Raw genomic sequence first — 18655 nt, forward strand, 5'->3', positions numbered from 1 at the left:
GTTGGTGATGGACAGGGAGGCTTGGCGTGCTGCGATTCATGGGGTTGCAAAGAGTAGGACACAACTGAGTGACTGAACTGAACTGAACAGTGATTTCTGAGCACATATCTTACCAGGGCTGAATTTATCTACCTAGAATATGTAAACTGTCCAGAGAAGACAGACAAGTTATATAAAGAGCTATGAAATGGATGAATCATAGGTCAAGTGTGGGGATTTTTTAGTTTTTTTATTTGCTTGGTTTTTTATCATTTATTTGCTCTTTGCCGCCTAAAGGAAAGAACTACTTTTAAACAAACATACACCATTTTCAATTATATAAAAAATTATATAAAAAACATTTGAAGTTATGCAAAGTGTTACACATATATAGCAGAAAACCTTTAATCACCTCACTTGACTAGACTTTAATCAAGTCTATTCTCTTCAACTATGTTCCCAAAAAAGTATAGAGTCACCATTTTTTAGTCATTATTTTTTGAAAGATCTAAGAAATAAAATAAGAAATTTACTGCCATGTATCATTACATTGTATGATCATTACATGTATCATTACATGTACCATTACATTGATACAAACATGTATCATTACAATGATCATTACATGTATCATTACATTGACTTGCCCCTATGATATGAAGATGAACTGAACAATCTCTTGACAATGTTTCTACTCTCTTGATTCTACAGAAGGCCCTTAACCAATCACTCTCCTATCTGAAGGCACTCATGTCTGCTACCTCCAGGAGAGAAAGGAACAAAGTGATGGGCAAGATAATACATTTTTCCAGGATCTCTGATAATAAAATATACATCTGTTCCTACAGTCTCAAGTGTTTGTACAGATGTGTAGAGATATAAGTACATATGTAGATTTGGAAATATCCTCAAACTTAAAGACAATAATAGTTTCTCTCTCTTGTCCATACCTGTCCACTTGTGCACATATTAATACATGCATTTTACTAACGTCAACGCTAGTAAAATACCTTATAAAGATTCAAAGATTTTTGTTATTCATTCAATAAATACTTATTGAGCCCTGGTTATGTGCCATGAGAGTGAAGCTGACTAGACCATCTCTCATCCTCAAAGAGATACAAAAGTTTTTAAACAAGTAAATTCAGCAGATTGTTCGGAGAAGGCAATGGCACCCCACTCCAGTACTCTTGCCTGGAAAATCCCATGGATGGAGGAGCCTGGTAGGCTGCAGTCCATGAGGTCGCGAAGAGTCAGACACAACTGAGCAACTTCACTTTCATTTTTCACTTTCATGCATTGGAGAAGGAAATGGCAACCCACTCCAGTGTTCTTGCCTGGAGAATCCCAGGGATGGGGGAGCCTGGTGGGCTGCCCTCTATGGGGTCGCACAGAGTCGGACACGACTGAAGCGACTTAGCAGTAGCAGCAGCAGCAGAGGGTGGAGCATTGAGGAAGGAGCAAAGAGGTCTATGAAGGCAGGGACCACAGAGGAACAGAGAGGAGGGGTCACATGGGCTCAGTAGAGGAGGTGAGTCAGGACAGAGGCCTTAAAAAATGGCAGGATGTCTGCCCAGCGGACAGAGCCAAAAGGAATTCCAAGCACTATAAACAAGGTTGAAAGTAGCTAGGATTTTGGAACAGTGTGTGGGCTGCCATGATTGGTGCATGGATATGTATGTGTGTATGTAGAGGGAGTAGGTGACTGGAAAGGAATAGAAGGAGGCTGGGAAGAAACAAGAATTAGGGACAGATAGGGCTAAGCAGAGAAGGGCTTTTTAAAAGTGAAGTTTATTTTGGCTGTAGTAGAAACCAATTCAAGCTGGCTCAGGCTGTTAAGTGGAGTTTAACGAGTGGCTATAGAGCCAGGTTTGGATTATGGCTTTGCAACTTCTTATGTGTCACCCTGGGCAGGTTACCTGCCGTCTCTGTACCTTCGCTTCTCTATCAACAAAATGAGAATAACTATAGTAGGATTTTTGTTCAGATCAAAAGAGTTAATACCTGTAACACATCTGGTACACACCAAGTGTTTGATAGATGTTAGCTATTTTTAATTGTTTGTTAGAGCCTAAGAATATCTGAGCCTGATGAGAAGAAAGCCTAAAATAAGAGCTTGGAAAGCTCTGACACCTCAGGCAGCATTCCGTCTCTCTCCTTCTCCTATTTCTGCATGATCTTCCTCTGAGCCACTGTGGAAAACAGCTGCTCAGAGCTCCCAAAAGTTTATATCTGCCTTGACTGAGCTCATGAAGAGTTGGACTGTGATTGATGAGTGCTAATTCTAAATTCCTATACTAGTAAATTTGATTGACTCAGCTTGGCTTTAAAATTGGGAAAGGAGCACCACAAGGCTGTATATTGTCACCTTGCTTATTTAACTTTTTTGCAGAGTGCATCATGTGAAATGCCAGGCTGGATGAAGTACAAGCTGGAATCAAGATTGCCAGGAGAAATATCAACAACCTCAGATACACAGATGATACCATGCAAATGGCAGAAAGTAAAAAGGAGCTAAATAGCCTCTTGATGACAGTAAAAGAGGAGGGTGGAAAAGCTGGCCTGAAACTCAACATTAAAAAAACTAAGATCATGGCATCTGGTCCCATCACCTCATGGCAAACAGAAGTGGGGAAAGTGGAAGCAATGACTGATTTTATTTTCTTGGACTCCAAAATCACTGCAGAATGGTGACTGCAACCATTTATTTATTTATTATTTATTAAAAAGACACTTGCTCCTTGGAAGGAAAGCTACAACAAACCTAGAGAGCACATTAAAAAGTGGAGACATCACTTTGTTGACAAAGGTCTATATAGCCAAAGATATGTTTTTTTTCCAGTAGTCATGTACAGATGTGAGAGCTGGACCATAAAGAAGATTGAGCACCAAAGAACTGATGCTTTCAAACTGTGGTGTTGGAGAAGACTATTTGCCGGGAGCCGGCAGGAGGCACTCCGCCTGTGGCAAAGGTCATGAGGAAGGAGGCTCGACACATGCAAAGGCGGGATTGAGCCTCAGGAGTCCCCCTGGAAATCCTCGAGCATCTACCCCCATAACCAGAGCCTGCCTACTTTACTACTTTGTGCTCTCACCTACACCTCTGATTTTACAGGGGGCTGTCCCCCACCACCTCTTTCGGAGAAGGAGTTAACTTAGAGCTCCAGTTAATAAAAACTCCTGGGCATGACAAGAGTGTTTTAACCTACAAACTCCTCTGAAGGTTCTCTGGCCTGCCTGACAGGCTTGTCCGGCCACATGTGATTGCTCACAGCCTCCCAACTGTGAGAGGCACAAGATGCTTTAAACCTTCTAAAAAACAGGTTCCTTAGAAAAGTTAGAAAACCATTAGTATAAGTATAATGGGCTGATTAGAAATTGTATTGGTGAAGGGTTTTTCATTTGTTGAGCCAATGTTTGCTGCTAAGTCTCCACATCCCCTGCCCTTACACACATTAATGAATATATAGAAGAAATAAGTATTAACCTTTGATATAAATCACGTTAGACCTTAGGCTAAGTAAATTGTTTCCTTAATTAAAACCCACTACACCCTCACCCTATAGGAATGTAACTTTATCTGGTACCTTTGGAAGGTGGAGTCTTTTTTAAGAATAATCACCCCTGGAGAAATAAGCGTCCTGGTTGACTGACCGCTGTCACAAGGAGAGGGTCATAAATTGTCAGCAGGCCCCCTGGCCAGAAGATGATGTAACACCCCTAAGACCTCTGTATACATTTGTATGAAGCACCTGACTTTGATAAAAGTCAGTACTGCTGACCCCGTGTGACTTTTGCATAACATCTCAGTGTATAAAAGTAGACCATGGAAAATAAAGAATTGGGATCAGTTCCTCGAAATACTGGTCTCCCCATGTCACTCGCTCTCTCAAACTCTGGCTGAGTCTACATCTGGAGCACAGAACCCACCAAGCTTACTAATTTTGCCTGGGCTTCTAAGATCCGACCAGGGAGGCCTCAGTGTCTCCTGTCCTTCGGGAGAACGGAAGGACGCCTGCGGCCTACGTAAGTGGTGCAAACTTCTTGTCTTGAAGTTTTATTGGTCTCCCGCGTAAACCAAGCTACTCAGCCTCTTTTCTCCACTGAATTTTCCTACTGAGCTATCCTCATTCTATTACTCTTTACATCTCTAATTAATATCTAATTGAAGCTATTGTATCCTGATCCTCGCCGACACCATCCCCACTTCGAACTCCCTGGATCAGCTGGGGCTGGACCTCGGCAACTATTGAGAGTCCCTCAGATTGCAAGGAGATCAAACCAGTCAATCCTAAAGAAAATCAGTCCTGAATATTCACTGGAAGGATTGATACTGAAGCTGAAGCTCCAATACTTTGGCCACTTGATTCAAAAAGCTGATTCACTGGAAAAGACCCTGATGCTGGGAAAGATTGAGAACAAAAGGAGAAGGGGGTGGCAGAGGATGAGATGGTTAGATAGCATCACTGATTCAATGGACATGAATTTCAGCAAATTCCAGGAGATAGCGAAGGACAGGAAAGCCTAGCATGCTGCAGTCTATGAAGTCACAAAGAGTCAGATACAACTTAGCGACTAAACAACAACAACAACAACAACAGTTTGGCTTGTGTACCCCATGGTTTAATCTGAAGCCAAAGTGATAGGGTAAAAACAATGCCATCGTAACCTATCGTCCTAGAATGGCAAGAAGAAAGGCAAAGGAGTCACTCATCTTGATTTCCAACCATTTTCAAGTCTGAACCATAGAGAAAGCTAAGTGCATGTGCATCTTCAGAGCTTTTACAGCTGCTGATGAATTACTTAAGGAATTTGGTGGTCTTTTGCCTTACATCCTCCTTAAACATTTCCAATTTGCACAGCCCTAACTCCTGGTGTGCAATTCATGGGGTCGCAAAGAGTCAGACACAACTGAGCGACTGAACTGACTGAACTGAACTCCTTTCAAGAATCTGGAAACAACCAATTGTGGTATATCACTATAAAAATGTAGTATATCCATACAATAGAATTATGACTTAGAAAAAGGAATGAAGATACATGCCACAACATAAATGAACCTTGAAAATATCAAGCTAAGTTAAAGAAGCCAGATACAAAGCCATATATTGTACTTGCAATATTTAAAATAGGCATGTCTACAGGGACAGAATGCTGAGCACTGAAGAACTAATGTTTTTGAATTGTGGTGCTGGAGAAGATTCTTAAGAGTCCTTTGGACAGCAAGGAGATCAAACCAGTCAATCCTAAAGGAAATCAACTCTGAATATTCATTTGAAGGACTACTGCTGTAGCTGAAGCTCCAATCCTTTGGCCACCTGATGCGAAGAGCTGACTCACTGGAAAAGACTCTAATGCTGGGAACGCCTGAGGGCAAGAAGAGAACGGGGTGACAGAGAATGCAATGGTTGGATGGCATCACCAACTCAATGGACACAAGTTTGAGCAAACTTGGAGAGGTCATGATGGAGAAGGAATGCTGGCGTGCTGCAATCCACAGGTTCACAAAGAATCAAACACAATTTAGTGACTGAATAACAACAAACAACAACAGAGAGACAGAAAGTAGCTTAGTGGTTGTCAGGGACAGAGGGGAGGAAAGAATGGTGAGTGAGTGCTAATGGGGGTGGGATTTCCTTTGCAGGTGATGAAATATTCTGCCATTAGATATAGGTGTTAGTTGCACAACCTTGTGAATATACTAGAAGTCACTGAAAAGTAAACTTCAAATGGTAAACTTATAGTATGTGAATCACATTTTTTAAAAAAAGTATCTGAGACTGGGTATGATGTCAGAATACCTGGTTTTAGTCTTCATACCCACACTCTCTCATTCAGAGCCACCACTTGCCCTTCCTACCTGAGGGCAGGGGCTGAAGCAGGCTCCACCCAAGGTACATCTCAGATCTAAGTTCTATGGGTAAGAAATTGGGTTCATTCCCACTTCAAATTAAAGTCAACATCCCTCTTTCAATCTTCTGCCACTTGAACTGTCTTCTCATTCTATTTCCTATTTCAAAGAAAGAATTTCTGATTATTTTTTTTAAATACCTATTTTGAGCATATATACAATACATGGCAGTTGAATGGAAAATCTCACTTAACACACCCAACAACTTTTTGAACTGGCCTTTCCTATCAACCTCATTTTACAAATGCAGACACTGAAGCTCAGGGGAGGAAAGGACATGGTCCAGGGCAGCAAGAAGCAGAGCCAGGCATGGAGCCAGAGCTGCCTAACTCCAGAGGTCACATCATGACCCCTGCACTGAGCTGCCTTTCTCCACTAACTCTTCCACTTGACCCAAATCTCATGCTCCTCAACATTTTCTCTAGCAATTTGTCAACTGATTAATTCAACAGTTATATTCATCATGCCCATTATTCTTGCAAGTGATTTTCTGTAGTGATTTATGAATTGGGAAATAACCCTAAATTCTTTGTCATATGTCAAATGTGAATCATATAATAGTATTTCTTAATGAAGGTAATGCTGGCATACCCTAATGGGAAAAATAAAGAACAAACTTAGGCTAATATCCCATAAAGAGGAAAGATGAATGGCAACTTCATCTCTTGTCAACTATATTCCTTGTACCATTTACTACAGTGGTGGTGGTTTACTTGTTAAGTCACATATGGCTCTTGTGACCCCATGGATTAAAACCCACCAGGCTCCTTTGTCCCTGGGATTTCCCAGAGGCAAGAATACTGGAGTGGGTCTCCATTTCCTTCTCCAGGAGATCTTCCCAACCCAGGGATCAAACCTATGTCTTCTGCATTGCAGGTGGATTCTTACAGACTGAGCCACCAAGACTACAGTAATTTGTTTAATTAAAGTCTTCTTGTCAATTATCTTATAGCTCATTTACCATACCGAAAAAATTCTGTGTACGAGACAGCAAAAGAGACACTGATGTATAGAACAGTCTTATGGACTCTGTGGGAGAGGGAGAGGGTGGGAAGATTTGGGAGAATGGCATTGAAACATGTAAAATATCATGTATGAAACGAGATGCCAGTCCAGGTTCGATGCACGATACTGGATGCTTGGGGCTAGTGCACTGGGACGACCCAGAGGGATGGTATGGGGAGGGAGGAGGGTGGAGGGTTCAGGATGGGGAACACATGTATACCTGTGGTGGATTCATTTTGATATTTGGCAAAACTAATACAATTATGTAAAGTTTAAAAAAAAAATACCGAAAAAAGGTCATGCTTCCAGTCCCTCAATGTGTTTAAAATTTCTTAAGTATGTTACAAAATATTTCTCTGTAAAGGGACAGAAAAAATAAATTTAACAAGATCATCTGAGTAGTTAAACTTGATTGCAGCTAGTAAACAAATATCATAATATATAGGACACTACTTAATGAAGTTATTAGTGGCTGCCCCTTCTTTACAGATATTATAGCCTAAATACTTGCATGTATTCATAACACGTGTATGTCTCAAACTCACACAGATATGATATCCAAAACTGAACTGTAGCTAATGTCCAGGGATGTAGGGGTCTTGGTGATAATTACAAATTTGCAAAAAGTTCTACTTAGTTTTAATGGGAAGGATAACCAAAAATTAGCTCAAATAGACCCTATATTTTTATTCTTAGTGACAATGAAACAAAGCAGTAACAAAAACTTGTGTTCTGGAAATGAAAGATACAATCTATATCTACTGGTAAAGTACACATTTTTATTAAGTGGTAACTGTAGTGTTAGAGAAGACTCTTGAGAGTCCCTTGGACTGCAAGGAGATCCAACCAGTCCATTCTGAAGGAGATCAGCCCTGGGATTTCTTTGGAAGGAATGATGCTAAAGCTGAAACTCCAGTACTTTGGCCACCTTGTGCGAAGAGTTGACTCATTGGAAAAGACTCTGATGCTGGGAGGGATTGGGGGCAGAAGGAGAAGGGGACAACAGAGGATGAGATGGCTGGATGGCATCACTGACTCGATGGATGTGAGTCTGAGTGAACTCCGGGAGTTGGTGATGGACAGGGAGGCCTGGCGTGCTGCGATTCATGGGGTCGCAGAGTCGGACACGACTGAGCGACTGAACTGAACTGAACTGAACTGAATAAGGAGATCCAACCAGTCCATTCTAAAGGAGATCAGCCCTGGGATTTCTTTGGAAGGAATGATGCTAAAGCTGAAACTCCAATACTTTGGCCACCTTGTGCTAAGAGTTGACTCATTGGAAAAGCCTCTGATGCTGGGAGGGATTGGGGGCAGAAGGAGAAGGGGAAAACAGAGGATGAGATGGCTGGATGGCATCATCGACTCAATGGACGTGAGTCTGAGTGAACTCCGAGAGTTGGTGATGGACAGGGAGGCCTGGCGTTCTGTGATTCATGGGGTCACAAAGAGTCGGACACGACTGAGCGACTGAACTGAACTGAACTGAACATAAAATTTACTAAAACTTGAAGTCTTAAAATAATTACTTTGTTTTGTAAATCTATCCCTATTCATCTAGAGTGCCATATCACTCTGGGAATAAAATCATTAAGTTCTAAAGTTCTAATACCACGCTTTAAAGATAATACTGAAAATATTAAATTTTTATGGTACTTGCTTAATCTCTATTAGAACATGATATGATTGACTGAATCCAAGAAAACGTCTTGGATCTGAGCACTATATTTTCTCCCCAAACTTATATCTCATCAAATCTTGTCATTCTAGAATGGTCTTACCAAAAAATAAATTAAAAGCATAGGAAATTATAAAAGCTTAAGTGAAAAACTGCTAAGATGACTGATGTATTAGCTGAGAAAAATTATCTAGGAATTACAAAGCAATTCATGCAGCATCTAACAAAAGTTTAATTTATGCAGGGTCTAACAATTTGAAGTGTGGCTGCTACTCATCAGAACTGCAAACCTGATTCTCAGGTTTTAGAAAGCCAGAACACCAAAAACTAAGCAATATGCTTTTAGAGCCAGAATACTAAGTATTGAGTAAAATGAATTTCAGTGTCTGGACAAGGAACAATTTTGTATGAAAGGATATTTAAATAGCCTTTCATTGAGCAACCACAATGAGCCTTGAAGATTTACATGATTGAGCTGGAATTCAGTGCCAAAGACAAGAGGGAAGCATTTTTTTCTGGGATACACAAAGAGATATCCATAATTAAACATCGGTCCTCCCTAGGGCAGCATGTTTTCTTATATTGACAAGCAAAATGAGGTATTTCAAATCATGCGTTACTGGCATACAGTCAGCTTTTGTGTAGCTATTGTTTTCATGTATTTCTGGCCATTAGGCATTTGTCTATTTTTGGTCACTGAGACATACATTTTAAAGAATTCTGGTTTTACACAGAAGCATATGTAATTATGATAGAGGGATTATATTTATACAACAATATCTTAAGAGTAATTATGGCCTTATTTAGGCTGGTCATACACACATATTCAAAAGAGAGTGACTATAACTTTAGTGTAATCAGTACAACTAAAATTAACTATAAGTGGAAAAAAAGGGCTTCTCAGGTGGCTCAGTGGTAAAGAGTCCACCTGCTAATACAGGAGACGCAGGTTTGATCCCTGGATCAGGAAGACCCTCTGGAGAAGGAAATGGAAACCCACTCCAGCATCCCTGCCTGAAAAATCCCATGGACAGAGGAGCCTGATGGGCTGTAATCCATGGAGGTCACAAAGAGCTGGACATGACTGAGCACACACATGCATACACACACATTTAACTAGTTGTGATAAGCAAGGCAAAGTAAAACATACAGCTGGGCCTAGAAAAGTACTTCTGGAATTTTTTTCCACTTATACGCATATGTGCTCAGTCACTCAGTTGTGTATTGGCAGGCAGTTCTTTACCAGCTAAGCTTATCACACACTAATTCCACAATATATTGGAAAAATGCAAATAAGTCATATTTGCTTAAAATTTTGTCAGTTAAAAGTGTTAGTCACTGTCCATGGAATTCTCCAGGCAAGAATACTGGAGTGGGTTGCCATTCCCTTCTCCAGGAGATCTTCCCAACCTAGGGATCAAACCTGGGTCTCTTGCACTGCAGGTGGTTTCTTTACTGACTGAGCCACCTTAAATCAGAGCTTAATGATAGATTATGTATTCAATACTTTTGTTCTACCTCAAAGACTGCCACATTATTTCAGTCTGATTCCTAGAGCTACAAAACTATCAAAAAGCAGCAATTCTGTTACATTTTACCTTCTATAAGACTGTTATTTTATTTTCTTATCTGTACCCTACTCAAATCTTCTCCATTCTATTTAAATTATAAAGACTATATTACACTTAAGTACCAAAAATTTAATGTGCTTTTGTTTCCAAAATGATCGTTTATCTAAAAAGACATTTAATCTTCTGTTTTCTATTATATTATTTATAAAGATTAACTGTTTAATAATTTTCAAGTTATTTTATTAAATTTTGTTTTTAAGATAACTTACCACTATCACATAAACACACAAAAAATTATTTGGATATTACTGGAACTTAAAAAAAGATCTCAATTACCTATCCATCCACATAAAAATCATGTCCTATAAAAACGCCAAGTGACCGGTGGGAGACCTGAGCATTTGATTACGGAGGTCAAACTACCATCAATAGACTTCAAGTTCAGAAGTTTCTTCAGCCTCTATATCTTAGGGCTGGAGGTCATGGGAAGACTACGTGTCACTTAGCCAAACCAAAATACATTCTAATTCAAGTGAAACTGCCTTTTTACAACCTTTCAAAGTCACCATGGAAAATATATTAAGGCCAAGGTGTCTTTACATCATTTCTAACAATTTTCAATTCTTAGTTTTTCGTTTGGCTTACTAGCTAAAATCTGAGGCATATGATACATGCATCATATATATTCTTTCAGTATATGTTTACAATATACTTATAAATGATACTTAATGACTCTTCTCATTTCAAGCCTCCATCTTGGCAAACGATGGTTACTTCATTCAGCCAAGTTCTCTCAAATCATCTGGAGCTATAATCCTCAGATTAATTCCACCTGAGAACTGTTTCTCTGTGTGTATGCTTCTTCCCCACCCCAGCCTGGTCTAGCCAAAGGAAGTACATAGAAATCCTGGACTGAGAACAGCAGCTGCTTCAGGTATCAAGATTTATAATTGACAGGGAAGCCTGGCATGCTGCAGTCCATGGGGTCGCAAAAAGTTGGATACAACTGAGTGACTGAACAACAAGTTTTACTAAATATTTTCTATGTGGTGAGGGCTTTATCACCTCCTTTCATCCTTGCAACTGCTCAACACCTTATGAAGCAGGTGCCATTGTCATCAGCATTTCATAGATGAGGAAATTAAGCTTAGTAAGCAACGTGGCTGAGCCACATGACTAATGAAGGCTGGGGTCTGGATCTGTGAGCAGGTCTCCCCGACTGCATGGTGCACACTCTTACCCCACCCACACCCCCCACATATGCTCCTTCTGGTCCAGGCTTGGCTGATGTCAGTGTGCACCTGGACTCTTTCCCTGCCCTGTCACATCAGACCTTTAACCATTGAACAGTCTCTTTGCATGCACTCCTGGACCTGACAGTTTGTTCTCCATGCTGACAACAGAGTGATCCCTTTAAAATGAAAGTCTGTTCAAGTCACTCCTCAGCTGAGACCCTCAAAGGACCCTCTGCTCCTGGATGCTCTGGCCCTGGTCTCCTATCCAGCCTTATCTCTTTTCCTCTTGGTTCCAGGTCAGTCACTCCAAGGTTTTCTTTTCATTCCTAGAACACAGGCAGCCTCTTCCCACCCTGAGGCCTTTGCATCTATTGTTCTCTCCTTCAGGTGTGCTGTGCCCCACCTTCCACAGGGAGCTAATTCCCTCTCATTCTTCACATCTCAGCTCAGTACAACTTCCCCAGGAAAGCTTTTCCTAACTATATGCCATTTTACTCCAGTTTAGATTTCATTTCTCTGTCACACCCTTTCCCAGCACTCAGTACATTTCCTAGCTAGCCCCTAGCAAGATTTACTATTACATATTTATATGGTCATTTAAATAATGTCTCTCCCACTTAATTAATGTAGACGAGTGGTTCTCAAAATTTAGTTGGTATCAAAATCACCTCAAGTGCTTATTAAAAAACTGAACACTGTCTCACCGCCCACAGTATCTAATTCACTGAGTCTGGAGTAAGGCCAGGAACTCTCTACTTACAAGTTCCCAGGGATGCTCAAGGTGTGGACCCTGGACTGATCCAGTACAGTGGTTCTCAACCCTGGATAAACAGTAAAATCACCTGGGAACCAACGCCAAGCCCTGTTCTCAGGGGTTCTGATTTTACTGGGGTAAGGCAGAACCCAGGACATCTTATCCCGAATACTGCATACTTATCCTAGAACTGTTTTTATCTAAAATTTAAATTTAGCCAGTATCCTGTACATTTTTATTTGTTAAATCTGGTGACCCTACTTGAAAATCCTATATAACATAACACATAGTATAGCATATATTTAGGTACACATATTGTTTTTATATATATATATGTAATTATAACTGACCTCTCACTTCTACAGAGCACAGTAAAGGTGGGAATAAAAAAGTGGAATTTTTAAACTTAAAGAGAATTTTATTTTTTCTGAAGGATTAGACCTTAAAAGTAGTAACCAACAGATTATAAAAGCTTATCTGGGATCTTTTAAAAACAGGGCAAATTCTCAATGTCAGATAATTTTAACAAGATGATTAAATGACTTCTTGGTTTCTTTACCCTGAGGCTGTGAACCTCATCTTAGGTCAGCAGGGTACCACTGCAACCTCAACATTATTGCTCTGACATCAAGTAGTAATGCATCTGGGCAGAGCTCTGCTGAGACTCAACATAGAGGGGATGCTCCTTCATATATCAAAAGTAGGTAAAACTTATTTATTTAATAAATACCCTAGGAAAAATAAAACATTGAACACATGGCTGCCTTCAATAAAGAAATTCTTTCTCACATTAATGGAGGAAATCTCATAGTTTTCTAATCTCAGAGTAGGATCAGAGATTTCATGTCTTACATAAATTGATACAGTAAATTTGCATTTTTGATGCTGTAAAGGGTCTACTGAATTCCAGATTGGCATGTTTATCAAGTTATGGGTAAACTACAGATTTTCAAATCTAGAACCCTCTGTGATCAGTGACCATCACATAGCCTTCTGCCCCCACTTAAGTAAACTTCCAGGTCTCTGGGCTAAGGACAAAGACTCCATATAAGTATTTTAAATATTACATCACATTATTTTATGAATACTCAGAGAATGCAACGATTTCAACAATTATTGCTATCTTTCACTGTGTGTGATGCTTACTTGCCAAACAATATGACAGTTTTCACCTACTCCAAGATTTTAAGAACTGTTTATAAAAACAGGTTACTGAATAAATGCATGGCATCAGAATGAATTCCAATTCCATCAACCTAAATGACAGAACACAGGAATCCACTCAAATCCCACAGGAGCAAGTGTAATAGCAGCAGTACACAGAGAGAGGAATAGATTGGCCATCACACCAAACTCATGGTTGGTTGCATATTTATGACTTACTTCAACTCACTTAACTTCAAGCAAACACACAAAAATCACTTCAGATTTTTTCTCTGAAATAATAAATGTCAAATACTTTTAGATATTTCAAAAATAAGACCTATAACTGTGTAAAATATAGCTTACCAAACCCAAATGCATTAGACCCTCCAATGCTCTGTGAAGCCTTAACACTGGTAGACGTGTATAGTCCAGTCACCAGCAAGCCGTCAAAGAAGGTGCTTGTCGAAATTGTCACTGAAACACAGGGGAAAAAAGAAACCTCAATTAATACAGTCAGAATAATGAGATACATTTCTGAAGTGTTAGACACTGTCAAAACAGTCTTTCCTCATTATTAACAAATTATTTTTATACTATCCCTACTTAGTATTTCCTTAATATCAGCAATTACATAGGAACAAAAAGAAACTCAGAACTCCAACGTCTGTAATCGCTGGTCCTAAATTTAGCACATCAGCCCCACCTTTCTGCTTTCATTTACACTTTCCCTAGCTATGTGCAAACTCAACAGAAAACAACGTGATACTGAATAGTTGCTTTCCCACCTTCACCACCACCCCTGAAGGCAGTCAAAGGCATTGCTGGAGTTTTGGCATTGTGATGAAACACTCTTATTTTTTTAACTATTCCATACTGTGGGAAACAATCTGACATCAGCTGAAAGCAGAACAGTAAGTTGTGCTGCACTTCTTATTGTTAGTCTGTGTTTCATAGATGAAGTCTTTAACAAAAGCAGGCTAATTTGCATGAAGACAATCAGCCCTTTTCCTTTTGAAAACAAGAAAAGAAGACCACTGCATGCTTTAAGTTTTAGAACAAAGTCTACAAGAGGAGTCCAAATGGTTTCATAACCAGAAAATCAGGATGTTCCTGAGGAAAAAAGGGTTAAATTAACTGTTTCTGTACACTACTTAGGTTTGGCTTCTTAAAATTGTATCTTGCTCACAACCCTAAAAGTTGGTCATAACCTCCTCCTTGAAAATAATTTTTTCTCCTGCATTGCCTTTATTATACCAAGATGAAGTCCTTTGTAGGAAGCAGCCAAGAGAAGGTATTATTATTGTGGCAGTACACAGTATAAGACTGAAATCGCTTGCTGGCAGTAAGGAGAATGACCAGAGTCACAATAACTGTGATGAGAATGTTTAAATTAAACTCCAGGAAATCCAGTGAGTAGAGCAGAATGGTTTGAAACGTCCATATCATAAAACATACATAAAACACACGTATCAACAGAAGAGCCTGACAACACACTACCCCCAAAATGGCACTGGATGTTGAAGTAAATCATCGCCACATTCTTTAGTCAGATTTGAGTGCTGGCATGTAAACCACATGAAAACCATTCAGCGGGGCACTGAGATAGTAGTTTATATGCATTATCTCATTTCATTATCAAAACATCTTTGTAGAGGGGGTACTGTTACTATTCCCAGGATACAAGTGAGGAATCTGTGGCATGGAGCAATGAGGAACCTTGCCCAGGACCATCTGATAACATCTAAACTTTTTGATGCTGTTTATCTGGCTTCTCTCCCATTTTTTTCTCTGCCTCTCTGCCCCCACCCCCCTGCCCAACTGGATCCCACAGTCGCAAACTGGCCGTGGCCAAACTTTTGTTCAGTAACCTCTTTCCCACATTATTCACATGCATTAGGAGTATTTCAAAAGCAAGATGAAAGCTATAGGAGTCAATATCACTGTTGACTAGAAAGGAAGAAGGCCAAAGGCAGTCAGGAGGTATCCCATGGCATGTTGGTTAAAACCTAGGCCAGATAACAGATGAGATCTGGGTCCTGGGCCCTCATATGCTGCTACCTGTTCTTCAGCAAAACCACTTTGCCTCTCAGAGTCTAAATTTCCTCATTTATAGAATCACAGCTTAGTTGTCAGCCATCTGTTTTGCTTATTACCCCAGATTCCCACAACTGGTTCTACTGATCCCTTCATCCTTCAGTTCGGTGAGATAAAAAGGTTCTTAAACGTCCCCCTCCCATCTAGGAGTTTTAGAATTAAGTCAATTCCTGTTAAGTTGCCTATACTAACCACAGGACTCAAATGCTGCTGTCTCAGGTCATCCTTCACAGCCTGCAGAGCCTCAATGTGGATTCACAGGACCCTGCTTTTACCTACTGCCTCTCAATCCACTCTACTCCAGTCCAGCAAGATGGCACCTATCTGGTGTTAATGCACAAGCACAGCCACTGTGGATTTCTCTCCATTTCCTTATGCTTCTATTCTGGTTCCTATTCCCAAGATTATGAAAAATGTAAGGGCTTATGGTTTGGGGATTGAGGCAAAACTAAATTTGAGCCTTACCCCGTCTCTACCTTTGTCCCATGTGTGATTCTGGGGTGAGTCACTGACTGTTGCTGTTCAGTCACTAAGTCATGTCTGACTCTTTGAAACTCCGGGGACTGCAGCACACCAGGCTTCCCTGTCCTTCACTATCTCCCGGAGTTTGCGCAAAGTCATAGATATCCATATACAAAAAGGAATGATAATACTATCAGGTTTACTGTAAAAAATAAAGGCAAATGTTTATTACCTATCAATGTATCCAGACCCTTAACACACTATCATGCATATAGTAACGAATCAATAAGAGTTACTTTTCCCTGCCCTTTTGTAGACCTGAAAGCCCTGCTTTGTTCTTCCCTTCCTGAGAGCTGGGCTTCTGTACAGACGTCCTGGCATCTCCCTCGCTAGATGCCTGGGTGTGCCCAATCACTGGACCGCCTGCATCTGAGTCCTGCTGACTGCTAGGGTTCTCCATGTACCCTTCCCACCCACTACTTCATTTGCGACCACAGTTCACTCAAGTCTGAACTGTGACTATAAGTGGGCCCAAGATAAATAACATCCCCAGCTTGTTATTAATTTATCTTCCTTTCCAAAAGATATTCTTCAAGCATCTGTTCATGTTAACTTAGAACAGAAGCTAAACACTCTCAGAGAAGTGGCTAAGACAGAAAAGAACCATGCATGGCAGCTCTCAATCTTTCTTCTACTGCTCTCAGTTATTCATTTCTGGCCTCAAACAGCTATGTTCTTCCCAGAAAAACATAAGCCCTGCAATGCCTGCTGTGACAATTGATAAATTCAGTTTACTGATGGCTTGTATATATCTAGGGAAGTTTCAGTCCCTTAGAGACGTGCATCGAGGAAGCTGTCTAGGTGGTCTGTGACTCATGTGGTTACTGAGCATGGCCACAGTCTATTCTGCCCCTTAGATATCCATCCCAGTCGTTAATCCTTGCCAGACCTCCCCTCTTAACCACTACCCAGTGCCTCTTTAGACCTGAGGATGAAGCAAATTCTGATCTTAATTCTTCCACACACCACACAAGAAGCCTACGTCAGATCAGTCCTTTTCTTTACTTAGATTCTTGGGTGCTGAAGCAGCCAGGTCTAGTAAAAACAGTCCATGACTAAGAGAAGTGTACTTAAGTATCATTAATTTGCTATGCTCAGACTGACTAAGCTCTTATCTCTACTTGATTCTATTTCTAGTAGTGATGTAAATATCTATTATTTGGTAATGTCATGCATAGGTGGGCTTAAATGTGACCTCACAGATTGCAGCATGCCAGGCTCCCCTCTCCTCCACTATCTCCTGGAGTTTGCTCAAATTTATGTCCATTGAGTCAGTGATGGTTCCTAACCATCTCATCCTCTGCTGCCCCCTTCCTTGCTAAATATGCAAGACATCATTTCTAAACATTAAATGACTTAGAAAAAAAATCATAAGAAAAACACCACTCTTAGAGACTCTTGGCTTTACATACTATCCATACTATAGTATGGATAAAGTATCCATACTTTACATACTATCCATAAGCCGACTACTCTCAAATTTCTATCTCCAGTCCAAACCTCTTTATACATTCTCTCTCTGTATACACACACGCATGCACACACACACACATACTGCTTAACACTTCTACTCAATACTCCCACTCAGAGGTCTGTGAGACATCTTAACTTCAACATGACCAAAACCGAAAACCCACCCCACCCCTCAAAACTGCTTCTCCTGCAGCCTTTCTCAGCTCTGCTGATGGCGGTACCATTGTTCCTGCTGCTTAGGCCAAAACTCTCTAATTTTGGAACCACCTTCTCCCATACTCTGAATGCAGTCCATCAGTAAATCATGTTGGTTCTGCCTTCAGATCATATCCAGAATCTGACCACTTACCACACTGTTCTGAGCTATCATCATCTCTCCCATTGTTGCATTAGATATTAATCTGGCCTTCCTGGTTCTATCCTTCTCTGTAGTATCTTCCCAGTATAAGAGTCAGAGGAATTCTTTTAAGACATCCAGTCATATCACTCCACTGCTTAGAACTCTCCAATGCTCTCAGTCAATGTCTTTATAGTGGCCTACAAGGTCCTATGTGATCTGTCACTGTTCCCTCTCTGTTCTCGTCACCTTCTGCTCTCCTCCTGGCTCACCCCACTCCAGGTATGCTAGCCTCCTTGCTGTAATCACATATATCAAGCCTTTGTACTAGCACTTTCCTCTCTGCCTTGGACTCTCTTTCTCCAGATACTGAAGGGTCAATGGTTTATATAAAAATCATCTGATAATAACTTAATGGCTTACATAGGTAAACACATTTAAACAATTCAGTCTGCCTTATGATCTACTTTGGAGAAGGAAATGGAAACCCACTCCAGTATCCTTGCCTGGAAAATCTCATGGACAGAGGAGCCTGGTGGGCTGCAGTCCATGAGGTCGCAAAGGGCTGGACACGACTGAGCGACTAACACTAATACTATGATCTACTTATTTTCATGGTTTTACAAATGCTTATGGTAAATTTATAAAATTCTTTTCCAGAAGACTTTTTTCCTTGGAGTCAACTTTTTTTATCTTTTAATATTTTCATTAAAAACTGTTGTATGGAGAACTAGCCACTTTAACTATAGTGGAAAAAAAGCAATATAAATAATATGGACTGCAAGTAGAATTTTGAAGTTACCAGTACATTTTAGGGAAGAAATAAAGCAAGTAGATTATTACCTATAATCAGAAACCATATGTGTCTTATAAGATCACATAATTCCCTTGTTTAATAAATATCTCTAGCTCCCTATCATCCACAGATTAAAATCTTATATTTAGTGTGA

The 18655-nt window shown here is 40.2% G+C and overlaps 1 protein-coding gene across 3 annotated transcripts in view; it reads right to left on the bottom strand.

The window, feature by feature from the left end:
* RELN (reelin) overlaps nucleotides 1-18655 on the bottom strand; it is a 557702-nt gene that overhangs the window by 465977 nt on the left and 73070 nt on the right. For all 3 annotated transcript variants that reach the window (XM_061413895.1, XM_061413894.1, XM_061413896.1), the window contains exon 2: nucleotides 13643-13753. In XM_061413895.1, the coding sequence (XP_061269879.1) occupies nucleotides 13643-13753 (111 nt within the window). The remainder of the gene's footprint in view (nucleotides 1-13642; nucleotides 13754-18655) is intronic.

The sequence above is a fragment of the Bos javanicus genome, chromosome 4 (genome assembly GCF_032452875.1).
Source record: "Bos javanicus breed banteng chromosome 4, ARS-OSU_banteng_1.0, whole genome shotgun sequence".
Taxonomy (NCBI): domain Eukaryota; kingdom Metazoa; phylum Chordata; class Mammalia; order Artiodactyla; family Bovidae; genus Bos; species Bos javanicus.